General features: G+C 37.3%; 1 protein-coding gene across 2 annotated transcripts in view; it reads right to left on the reverse strand.

Moving 5' to 3' along the window:
• LDAH (lipid droplet associated hydrolase) overlaps positions 1-12,413 on the reverse strand; it is an 82,022-nt gene that overhangs the window by 60,762 nt on the left and 8,847 nt on the right. The window contains exon 2 of one of the 2 annotated variants that reach the window (XM_007463755.1): positions 11,087-11,230. The exons of the other annotated variant lie outside the window; for it this stretch is intronic. Coding sequence (XP_007463817.1) covers positions 11,087-11,230 — 144 coding nt within the window. The remainder of the gene's footprint in view (positions 1-11,086; positions 11,231-12,413) is intronic. 2 annotated transcript variants of the gene reach the window in all.

Consider the following 12,413-nt stretch of genomic DNA (forward strand, 5'->3'; position numbering starts at 1 on the left):
AAAATGAATGAGCCTTCCTTTGTGTTTAACTAGTATTCACTTCTTATTATAGCACCTTGTCATACTTGTATACCTGTCTGTTTCCTCCCTGAGACTGCGAGCTCCTTGAAGGCAAGGTCCATCTTTCATTTCTGTGTCCTCTGTGACTAGCACCCAGTAAATGTTATTGTTGAATGAAAATATGAAATGACTAGACAATCTGAGGATGCTGCCAGCTGCAATATTCTATGAGCAGAGAAAACTTCAATAGGCTTTCCCTATGAACATATATACAACCCCAATGACAGGGTGTAATATTTCAAGATATCACAAGGTAGTCAACTGCCTTCAAGGTACTGACGCAAACCATAACAAAGGTACCCCAAACTCATTAGGAAGAACTGCTCTTCAGTTTTATCTGTACATGCTGGTTTTTCTTCCTTCAGTGCTCAGCTCCCCCTTGTTAACCTGGCTAACTCCTCTTTATCCTTCAAACTCTCAACAAGTGTTACCTCCTCTGAGAAGCCTTTTTATGATTCAGTAGATGAGGAGTAAAGTAGCCTTCCTTTCAGTTTCCACCACATCCCATATTTATCTCACCACACTACTCCTAATTTACTTCTGTACTTCCTGTCTTGCTTATCTCTTTCTCCAATGCCTGGGATACAGTTATTGAAGCGCTTTTTATTGAATTAATGAGGCTTAGTTCCCCATTTCACTGGTGCTACTGAAACAGGAGATTTCCCAGGTGAGACATGTTCTGCTTTAACCCTTCTTCCCAGGTCAGCCTAGAATTCATTCTCTATTTAACAAGGAAGTTCCCCATAAAACAGAATTGGGAAGAGACAGAATCTGGAAATTTGATTTTCGTAGGGCCTCTGATGGCTCCAAATCCAAGTTTTTATTTATTTAATATTCTATTTAAGTTTGAGTTGTTCACATTCCACTACTCTCATGTATCTTCTCTGATCACTCTACGCAGGAGTGATCGTATTGTTCTGATACCCCAAAACAAATACCTATAATATTTGCAACCCAAGTTCTTTATTTTTCAAAATATACAGCTTTTGAAAATGTTGAAGTCTTCCTTTCATTGGGACAGTATGGTGTAGGACAGAGATCAAGGGCATTGGAGACAAGATAAATCTGGTTCTAACTCCCAGCTAAGCACCTTACTATGTGACTCCGTGCAAATACTTTAACCTCTGGCTTCAGTCTCCTCATATATAAAACAGAGATAGTAATTCTAGCCTCCGAGGAATGTTGCTTGCGTAACACTTTAAAGCACATAGGAAGTGTCTGGCATAAACTATTTGAGAAATGAAACTTATGACTGCTATCATTTCAATTCCTGTCGTTTAAGGCCTCCCTCAAATACACATTTATATGGTTAGAGCAAAGAGAAAGAAAATGAGCTAAATACAATAAACATTTAGAAACTTCATTGATTCTAGAAATAAGGCTCTAAAACGTGTTTCAGATGAACTTTAATGACCATTATAATTCAAATCATTATCGAAGTGAATATTTCAGAGGTAAGTCTGGCTTTACCTCTGGGAATTGCTCAGTAGATTTCCAAGATAAACACACTACTTAGTGTTTTCTGAAGTAATGAGATTAATGGGGAAAGTACTTTCTATAAATAAATAATCAATGATAGAAAATTTCAATGTGCTCTCTGGATATTATTTTACTAGCAAAAACTAAAAGCTAAAAGAATATCTATATACTGGACTGTATACTCTATACTTTCTCTCCTATTATGATTTTAATATACTCTGAAAAAAATTCTAGGAATCATTTACTTACTCTCCATAAAAATACTGTAAAAAACTCACATTCAATTGTATCAAAATCAGAGTGATAATATGGAAATGATTTATACCGTTCTTTTTATAGGGAAAATGTACTCCAAGTTACGATCAACTAAGTATATTTGGAAAGTAAACTGTTTCTAAACTGGAAACTGCCTGAATTGATAGATGGCAATCCAATTCACCAATTCTTTACCAATATATGGTCCTGAATATAGTACTGACAATTGCGTTTTAGAACCCGAGCCTGTTTCTTAGACCCATCTCAATGGAATTCACTTCCAAATAAACTCCAGAATCATTTACTGATTCTGGAGTTTATTTCAAAAGGTATGTATAATCTGTTCCTAAGTAGTTCTTTGGGGAATTAAGTAATATCAGTACTTCGCATTTACTTTTCATCTAGTTGTTCAAACTGATTGATACAGTTATTAAAATTCTGTCAATTCTGGATCAAATTATCATGCATCCCTTATAGCTTCAGGAGACAGGTAAATCTGATAACTATTATTTTCTTCCATTTCTCATGAACGAAATTGACTACTCTGACAGAAAACAGTGACTAATTGGCCCATGATAATATTGAAAACTCAGATATAAATACAATATACTCCCTTGTCTTCAAGGAGCTCACAGTCTAATAAGAGGAAACAGAAGTAGATAAAAACGTTATTATAAAACACTGAAGTAAGTATAGCTCAAGCATCTCCTTGAGAAAATAAGAGGGTTTTATTGGGTCAAAATAGAAAGGTAATGCCCCTTTGAATTCATAAAAAGCACTATGCCTTTCTCCAAATAAACCAAGAGAGATACCTGGAAAATACTATTTACTAAATGCACATTACTACAACTGTGTAATTTTAACTACACATTTGAATACTATCACAATGGTCTAAATTTAACAACACATTTTAACAACACATCCACATATATGTTTATCTAGATACACACTGAATATAAATGCATGAGTTTTACTATATATTGTCACACAAACAGTATTTACAAGTCGCCAATGACCACAGAGCTAACAAGACCAAAGATTAGTGCTACATGAGCCTTCTGCTAGGACTGAGTCTGCACACAGAAACTCTCTAAATCTTACACCAGAATTTTCTCAACTAGTGAAGTCTTCCATCCTGCTCCCATCATTACCCCAAAGCTATACCTTAATAATAACTTTAAATTAAACAACTTACACATGTAGATTAAAAGGCTAAAAGTAGCACTTCATATTTTAAAGAATGCTTTGAGCAAGATGAATATAGAGTTTACTCTTTAGGTCAAGCTTAAAAAAACACACAAAACAATATCATGTATTGTTTAGCATTACATATACATAACTAAAAAAGAGAAATGAAATTTACTCTAAATTCATGATACTAGAACATAAAGGCATAAAAGTGTGAGGTGTAATTTTGGACACTGTGATGAGTACTGTGCCTGTTTGTCGTTATAAGAGAGATGGAACAAATCAGGTTAGAAAGGAAGGTTGAGACTAGATCAAGTAGGACCCTGAACATCACTAAGGGATCTGGACTCCACTGTGTGAGCAGTGAGAAGATGCCCAAGGATCTCAAAGGGAGGGACAACGATCCGGTCTGTGTTATATGACATCAGCTACAATGCTTTTCTCCCCCCTCTGGTCTGCTTCTTACTTCTGTCTTCCCTGAGAATCTAACAGTTTGCTCGATTCTTAACTCTTCTTCTTGCTCTACCCTTTAGTTTTCTGCTTCTTCCCACCTACTGAGAGACTTACTTGTTTATTTCTAGTGACTGAGAGCCCTGAGACTTGACTAACTGTCCCTGCCTCGGGAGAATCTAGTCGTTCCCTGTAGCCTCCATGTTCTTCTGCCAATCAGAGTCCTGGCAAGAGAAAGCCCTACTGTTTTTTCTCTTTCTTTCAGTTTTGGGTACTAGAGTGGGAGTGGTTTAATGATTCTCGGGATAAACATGACGCAAATTTATCATTAGTTGAAAGACTATGTAACTTTTTTAGGTAATGTTTTACCAGTTGAAACTAAACCACTATGATTTCTAGCTTTTCTGTTACACGTTTGGAACAAATGACAAAATAGTTGATAATGAATCTGCCATCAAGTAAGCTGACTCCATAGTAAATCAAAGCCAGAAAGAGTTTATACTTCTAATTCCTCAAATTTTCTTTTCACACTTTTTTTTTTCCTGAGTCACCTCCTTCTGACACTGGTGAACATCTGTTCTCCCAATTATACCCAATTTATGATTGTGATAATGTGGTGCAACTAGAATATTATTTCCAACTGTTCATAATTTTAACATGTGCTAATATGAAGCAAAACGTACTTTCAACATTTGATGTGTGGTTATAGCTTATGTCTTTTCTCTCAATGATTACATATTTTTCACACCATATTTTGCATGTCAGAAAACCTGTACTTTAGAACAATAATCTTGGATGATGAATAATATATCTGTCCTGCCTATCCATTTCAGTCTACTGTAGCATGCATTTATAAACATAACCTTCAATTTGTAAAACAGATGAAGGCAGAATTGTTCTGGTTCAATCGGGGGGACTAGTGAAGCTCAGAGCCCCATGTGCCCTTTATAGAACTTTCGGGCTACTCACAACACAGATGGAAAGTCACTAAAAGGCAGCATTTTCATTTCTTTGTATACCTCTGTAGCACCACACATAATAATCTAGTAGGTTGTCGATAAATCCTTGATGATGGATGAGTTGCCCTTTCACCCCCCTCTAGAAACCACAGCTTCCTATGGCCCTGTTGTGGCCCTTTGGGCTAATGCCTCTAGATGGCACTGTTCTCATTAGCAGCAAAAGACCCAGGCTCTAATTACTAAGTCATTAACTCAACAGCACACAAGCAGCCTAAGCAATAAGCATACTCAAAATAAAGCACACAAGCAGCCTAAGCAATAAGCATACTCAAAATAAAGTTATAAATAATATGTCAATTTAAAACAAGAATTAAAGACATTTCTCAGAAATTCAGACACAATAGATACTTTCTGCTGGTTTTCCCCACCAATGTTTACTGGTGAAGACCTATGGCAGGGCTTCTGAAAATGTGGTACCAGGACCAGCAGCATCAGTATTACTTAAGAACTTGTTAGAAATTCAAATTCTCAGGTCCTACCCCACTTGTAGTGAATCAACAGCTCAGGAGGTAGCATCCAGTAATTTGTGTTTCAATAGATCCTCCAGGTGATCCTGATGCCGGCCAAAGTTTGAGAACCCCTGATGTAGGGTTACTCTTTGAGTCTATTTTCAACTTTCAAAGTTGCTACTCATGTTCTGCTCAACGTTTGTTTTGTCTTCAAGTATGACTTAAAGGGCTTACTGTGATAACTGAGTTGGATGTTGCTTTCATTAGGTAATTCAATATATAGCTTCTATTATGATGACCTTTCTGAGGTAAGAATATAGGGATAAGACATGTTAGCTAATCACTAAGTTTGAACAGCATGAAAGGAGAGGCATCATCCTTCATGAGTACTATGAGGTATTTCCACTACTTCCTAGCTCCTCCTGTCCTTGGTTATCTCTTCTCTTGCCAGAGTTAGGATAACAGGCCAGCAAAACTGGTAGCTTTTCGAGATTTAGCATGTTAAACAAGCCTGTTTTCTAAGAAGTCTTTTAACACCTCTGTTTTCCAATACCACATAAGATAGCCAAAGCACATTCTAAGCAGACGTACAAATTTCCTGACAGAGGAAAAACTGTGGTATTAAAACCCCCAAATTTCTTTGGGTATATATGAAGAAATAACTCAATAAATATGTATCTTTTAAACTATTTCAAGGTAAAGCAAGTGTATACTATACATTTGATTCACATTCAGCCACATTTCTGTGACAGCTGTTGAAATAGATGTTTTTAATCAAGGCAATAAAATCTGTATATTCGGTTTCACTTCACAAAATCTCTCACTGCTAGGTAACCAATAGTTGCTTGCCTTTCAAAGCATACCCTAGTCTTTAACAGAAGTGTAAAAGGCTCGAAAGTAAATTGCATTCACAGAGGAACACACATACACATACACGTAAACAGATAGAAAAAGACACTATAAAAAGAGGCACTTTGAGGTATTTAGGCAAGATTTTGCCATGAGTTGCATAGTTTCATCTACATTCCATTTATCCTGTCCCCCTTACAAGTCATAGCAGGAAAAGGGTGACAGACCAGGTACAATCTGTGACCGTGGAAGGGCTAATCACTAGCACTTTGCACCAGCCACCTGAGATGACCTACCACAGGACTAGAGCACTGACCTCAGGATCACAAGTGCTGGCTTCCTGTCCGCGTTCTACCACTCACCAGCACAAGGTCATTTAGCCCTTTTGGGCCTTACTTTCCTTCCTTGAAAAATAAGGGTTCAAAATGGAATTAATGTAAATACTTTTGTTTTTTAGGTTGATTTTTTAAATTAAAATATAGTTGATTTACAAAATTATATTAGTTTCAGGTGTACAACATAGTGATTCAACATTTATATAATAGATTATACTCCATTTAAAAGTATTATAAAATATTGGCTACATTCCTCGTGCTCTACAGTATATTCCTGTATCTTATTTATTTTATATACAGTGGTTTGTACCTCTTAATCCCCTGCCTCTGTGTTGCCCCTCCCCCATTCCTCTTCCCACTGGTAAGCACTAGTTTGTTCTCTATATCTATGAGTCTGTTTCTGTTTTGTTATATTCATTCATTTTACTTTCTGGATTCCACATATAAGTGATAACATACAGTACCTGTCTTTCTCTGTCTGACTTATTTCACTAAGCATAATACACTCCAGGTCCATTCATGTTGCTGCAAATGGCAACATTTCATTCTTTTTATGGACAAGTAAAACACTGTGTGTGTGTGTATACACATACACATCACATCTTCTTTATCCATTCATCTGCTGAAGGACACTTAGGTTGCTTCCATTACCTTGGCTATTGTAAACAGTGCTGCTATGAACACTGGGATGCATATCTCTTTTCTAATTAGTGTTTTCACTTTCTTTGGTTATATACCCAGGAGTGTAATTGCTGGATCATATGGTAGATACTTTTAGCTCTAAGATCTTATAATTCTTTTTCTTTCTTTAAAACCTTTTTTTAATAGTGGAAATTTTGAAACATACACAAAAGTCCAGAGAATAGTATAATAGACCCCCATGTACCCATGGTCCAGCTTCAAAAATTATTTTCCTTTTTCTTTCCAGCTTTACTGAAGTATGACTGCCAAAGAAAATCTGTATATATTTAGGTTGTACAACATGATTGTTTTTAAAGGTGTAAAAGGTGATGACTTAATATACATATACACTGTGAAATGACTACCACAGTCAGGTTGAGTAACACATTCATCACCTCACATACTGAGTGTAAGTGCCTGACATTAAGCTTTTGATTGATGAGACATCCACTTTGAATAAACATATTGCCAGCTGTAATGACCCAGCTACTAGCAAAACCACCAGATAAGGAACTAGGCCACCCCACCCATGAAGGCTTTCCCTTTCAGAAAGCTTTGGGTAACCTAGATAACTGCTCAAGTGACCTTTCTCCAAGACTCGTTAACTTCTGTCTTTTTTGAGAATAGCCATCCTAGCAGGTGTGAGGTGATAATATCATCGTGGTCTTGATTTGCATTTCCTTCATGACTGATGACGTTGAGCATTTTCCATATACCAGTTGGCTATCTGTATGTCTTCTCTGGAAAAATTTGCCCATTTTAAAAATCAGGCTATTAAGTGTTTTTGCTATTGAGTTGTATTAGTTCCTTATATATTTTGGAAATTCTCCTTATCAGATATATAGTTTGCAAATATTTTCTCCCATTTTATAGGCTGCCTTTTCATTTGGTTGCCTGTTTCCTTTGCTGTACAGACGCTTTTTAGTTTGATACAGTCCCAACTTTATTTTTGCCTTTGTTACTTGTGCTTTTGGTGTCATATCCAAAAACATCATTGCCAAGACCAATGTCAAGGAGTTTTTCTCCTATGTTTTCTTCTAGGAGTTTAATGGTTTCAGGTCTTAAATTTAAGTATTTAATCCATTTTGAGTTAATTTTTGTGTATGGTGTAAGATAAGGGTTCAATTTCATTCTTTTGCGTGTGGATATCCAGTTTTCCCAATACCATTTATTGAAGATACTATCCATTCCGCATCGTGTATTCTTGGTGCCCTTGTCAAAGATTAGCTGACCCTATATTTGTGGGTTTATTTCTGGGCTCTCTATTCTGATCCACTGGTCTGTTTTTATGCCACTACCATACAGTTGTGATCAGGAAGTGAAATCAGGAAGTGTGATAACTTCACCTTTGAACCTTAACTTCAATCTTCTTCCTCAAGATTATTTTGGCTATTTGATATCTTTTGTGGCTCCATACAAATTTTAGGACTTTTTTTCTATTTCTGTGAAAAATTGCAGCTGTAATTTTTGTAGGAATTTATATAGGGATTGCACTTAATCTGTAAATTTATAATTCTAAATAGAAGATAATTAGGGAAATAAAAAAGATAAAGTAGGTGAAAGTGGTAGTAGAAGAAATCTGAGCAACTAAAGAGCTGAAACAAAGTCTGGATGATCCTGCTTATCAAGGGCCTGATCACTGAGAGTGGAAACTGTTTTAACAGAGAGGAGGAGATTAGCCAAGACATTACATGTGATGCCTTAAAAAGAAAGACACAGGAAGTCTGGGTGGTGAGATAACCTAATAATAAACAATGTAAGTGCAACAGATTTGCTTTAAGCACAGAGGTATTTTTCCGTTAAGTGCTAGCAAAGAGGCAGGTTCACAGCAGGTACTCAAAAAAGATTAAATTGAGTAAATGGAATTAGGAAAAAAGAAAGCTTAAATTCCATTCTCAAGAGTTGGCATCTGATGTTAAAGTCAATCTAAAATTAACAAAGGATTCTGGAACCAGAACTAACATTTCAGGAAGCTGATCTATACCATGATATGTGAGAATTAAGAGATCAAGAGCCAGGGAGTTGTGATGTTCACAGTGAGATGACACATGAATAGTTTGAGCTATGGCTTCAGGAGGGAAAAGAAAAGAGAACTAAATCCCATGCTAACTGTGGAACCAAAGAGTATCTATCTACTCTGTATGGACAGGGTGATTTCATTTCTTAAATTCTGTAATAACTACATTGTGTCCTGACCATATGTATCAGTTAACAGCCAAAAATAGGACATGGATAAAAATAGGAATCACCTCTTAATTGTCACCCACTTCAAATAAAAAAATTATTACAATTTAGCTTGCCTGCAGATGTTCATGAATGTGGAAGGAGCTGCCACTTAGAACAGAAACTTTTCCTTTGCTACTCAACAGGATCGAGGCTTCAAAGGGCCTGCTTCTAACAACTGTAAGGTAATACTTCTGAGGATGGACCAAAGGGAAGCTAATAAAACTTGAACAAATATTTAGCAAAAATGTTTTAAGAGATAATTTGTATGTTCTACTATTGCTCAGGTACAATGTCATATGTATATGCTGACCTATACCTGTGATCAGATTTAAAATGTTAATACATAACATTCCCATTCATGATTATATGGACTGAATATTTGTGTCCCCTAAAATTCTTACGTTGAACAACCCCCCTGCCCCCACTGTGATGGTATTTGGAGATGGGGACTTTGGGAGGTAATTAGGGTTAGAGGAGGTCATGAGGGTGGGGTCCTCATGAAGGGATTAGTGCCCTTATAAGAAGAGACACCAGAGAGCTTGCTGGCTTGCACTCCTTCTCGCTCTATCATGCTCCCTCCCTCTCCCTCTCTCTCTCCCTCTCTCTCTCTGTCATGTGAGGACTGAAAGAGAAGGCAGCCACCTGAAAGCCAGGGAGAGGGTTCTCATCAGAACACAATTATGATAAAACTCTAATCTTGGACTTATAGTCGGCAGACTATGAGAAAATAAATTCCTGCTATTTAAGTTACCTAGTTTATGCGTTTTGTTATGGGAGTCTGAACTAATACAATGATAAAAAGTATAATGTAAATATTAAAATTATTAAAAACCTCCAGTATTTTTTTTTGTGTGTGTGGTACACGGGCCTCTCACTGTCGTGGCCTCTCCCGTGGCGGACACCAGGCTCTGGACACGCAGGCTCAGCGGCCATGGCTCACGGGCCTAGCCGCTCCGCGGCATGTGGGATCTTCCTGGACCAGGGCAGGAACTTGTGTCCCCTGTATCAGCAGGCGGACTCTCAACCACTGTGCCACCAGGAAAGCCCTCCAGTATTTTTTTATTAACAGATTTTATTTTTTAGAATGGTTTTAGAGTTGCAGAAATTTTGAACAGTTAGTCCAGAAAGTTCCCATATCACCTACATCTTTCTCCCTCCCTACCCACACATGGTTTTCCCTATCATTAGGTGCTCAATAAGTACAAGAAGATGCTCATACCATAGGAGAGGCATACCAGAACCAGGGGCAAACTAGGCAATGAAGCCATAGCCACCTCTCTCCCACCTCAGATTAACGAAGTGGAACCCGTAGGGAATGACCACACAGAAATTATGTTTTTCTTTTTTCCTCTCATCTCCCTTTTTTTTTTTTTAGAAGCGTGAACATGCTAGAATACTCATGAATTAGAAGCAGGTAATTTGCAACTCTGTGGTACTACTTCCTCCATTTAAAGGCTTCCAGAAATATACCATGTAAAGTCCTAGTTCTCCCTTCAGCTTTCAAGGTTCCTCCCAATCTGGCCCTGCCTAGCACTCAAGTACCTACTGAATCTCTCTTCCTGCTATGCTAATCCTTCTGCCTATTATACAGAAGGCACCTACCTCCACCCCTCAATTCCAAATTCTACTCAGCTGCTAAAACTCTTTTACTCTCTCCTTTGTTTACTCCTTAAGTATCCACATGATCAGCAGGCCAGAGTTTATCACTTAATCACTCTCTAAAGATGAGAATGAGAGCTTCTTTAGAGTAGGAACCGCGGCTAAGGACCGCGTCATGTTATACTACTTCACCGTTCCTCTTAACACAACCCTGGAACTATAGTACATGATCGATAAACATATAGTTGGTTACTAGTTGGTAAATACAGATGGCAAGTCCTAGACAAACTGTTTGATCTGTCCAAACTTTTAAAGAAAATTACCTGCAGAATGATTAAAATGACCCCCCAAATCCTAAAATTACCAGAATGTGGCATCATGGGCCCAATGCCACAAGTGGAGGTTTCCACTGGTATAACTCTTAACCTTAGCAGGCTTTCTAGAAATATGAACACCCACTCACTGTAAAGGAAAGCAGATGTTAACAAACACATACCATCCGAGGTTGTAAGAATCTTCTTGTCTTTGGGGGCCAAGGCATGCCCAGCATGACTGATAACCCAAACGGGAAAGCGTCTTTTTGTTGAAGAATACAAAGCCTTTGCAAAAGGCACATAAAAGGCAGAAAAACCTGGGTTACCTAAGAAAAGAAACAGACTTTTAGATTAACCAAAGCAAAAAACTCACATAAGACAATGTGCTGACTGAAAAAGAAAGATCTATTTCTCCTTATACTTCCCTAAATGTTACTATACAAACGTAGTAACATTTACCCATACAACTCAATTTTAATATCCTTTATACCTTAAGTCTGGGAATTATCATTTAGAAAATTTCTGCTCCTGCTTTGTTCTCCAACTGCTTCAAATAAATTCTTCCTCAATGTTCCTCATCGTAATAAGTGGAAGCACCAATCATAAATCAAATACTCAAGTCCTAACAGCAGGAGTCATTCTTGGTTCCTTCCTGTTCTTCACATCCAATTCATCAATAAGTCCTGTCAACTCTGCTTCCAAAATACATCTCAACTTTGTCCAATTCTCTCTATTAGTGTTATCACTTCCCACTGGGTTTCCCACAACAGCTTCCTAACAGGTCTTCTATCTACTCTTGTCCCCTGGGAATCCATTCTTCAGGGTACCCAGAGAGATATCTCCAAACCTCAAATTGAATCACAGCAGTACCCTACTTAAACACCTTCCAGTGGTTTCACATTGTCTAAAATCATTAATACTGCCTGTCAGCCCCTTCAAGATTTGACTATGATCAGTTACCAAGCTGCACAAAAACCAATCAGTGTCAGAATCATTCACAAAGAAAACTTTAAGGAATCTATTAACTGTTTTCTGGTCATGTATCACAAGTACTTATATTGTAGAGATGTATAGTTTGATCTTTGGGGGAAAAGACCACCAACTAATACATGTAGATTTTTCTTGGGTATGTACAGAAGGTATTTTTGAGGTGGGTTTGCTATAGAGACAGAATGAATAAGTGATCTTTTTTAAAAATAGTCAATCTGATACATCTTTGGGGGAAAAGAGTGAAATGGTGTTTTCATCTTACAATCATCATCTGTATAACACCTTCATAAATACTAGTCCACTTCATTCAGTATCTATTTCTCCAATCAATTTATCTATTTCTTCATGCTGCTAGGTTTTCTCCTCTTTGCAATTACATGACAGGGTTTTGCTGTACTGATGTAACCTCTGCCATCCTTGTCAAATTTTACTGATTTCTTCTTCATGGTCTATATCTTTTAGTTTCCTAGATAAGCAATGTAGCGAAGTGGTTAAGGGCATAGACTCTGGAGCCAGACT

This window comes from Lipotes vexillifer, unplaced genomic scaffold (genome assembly GCF_000442215.2).
Source record: "Lipotes vexillifer unplaced genomic scaffold, Lipotes_vexillifer_v1.1 scaffold571, whole genome shotgun sequence".
In the NCBI taxonomy this organism is placed as follows: domain Eukaryota; kingdom Metazoa; phylum Chordata; class Mammalia; order Artiodactyla; family Lipotidae; genus Lipotes; species Lipotes vexillifer.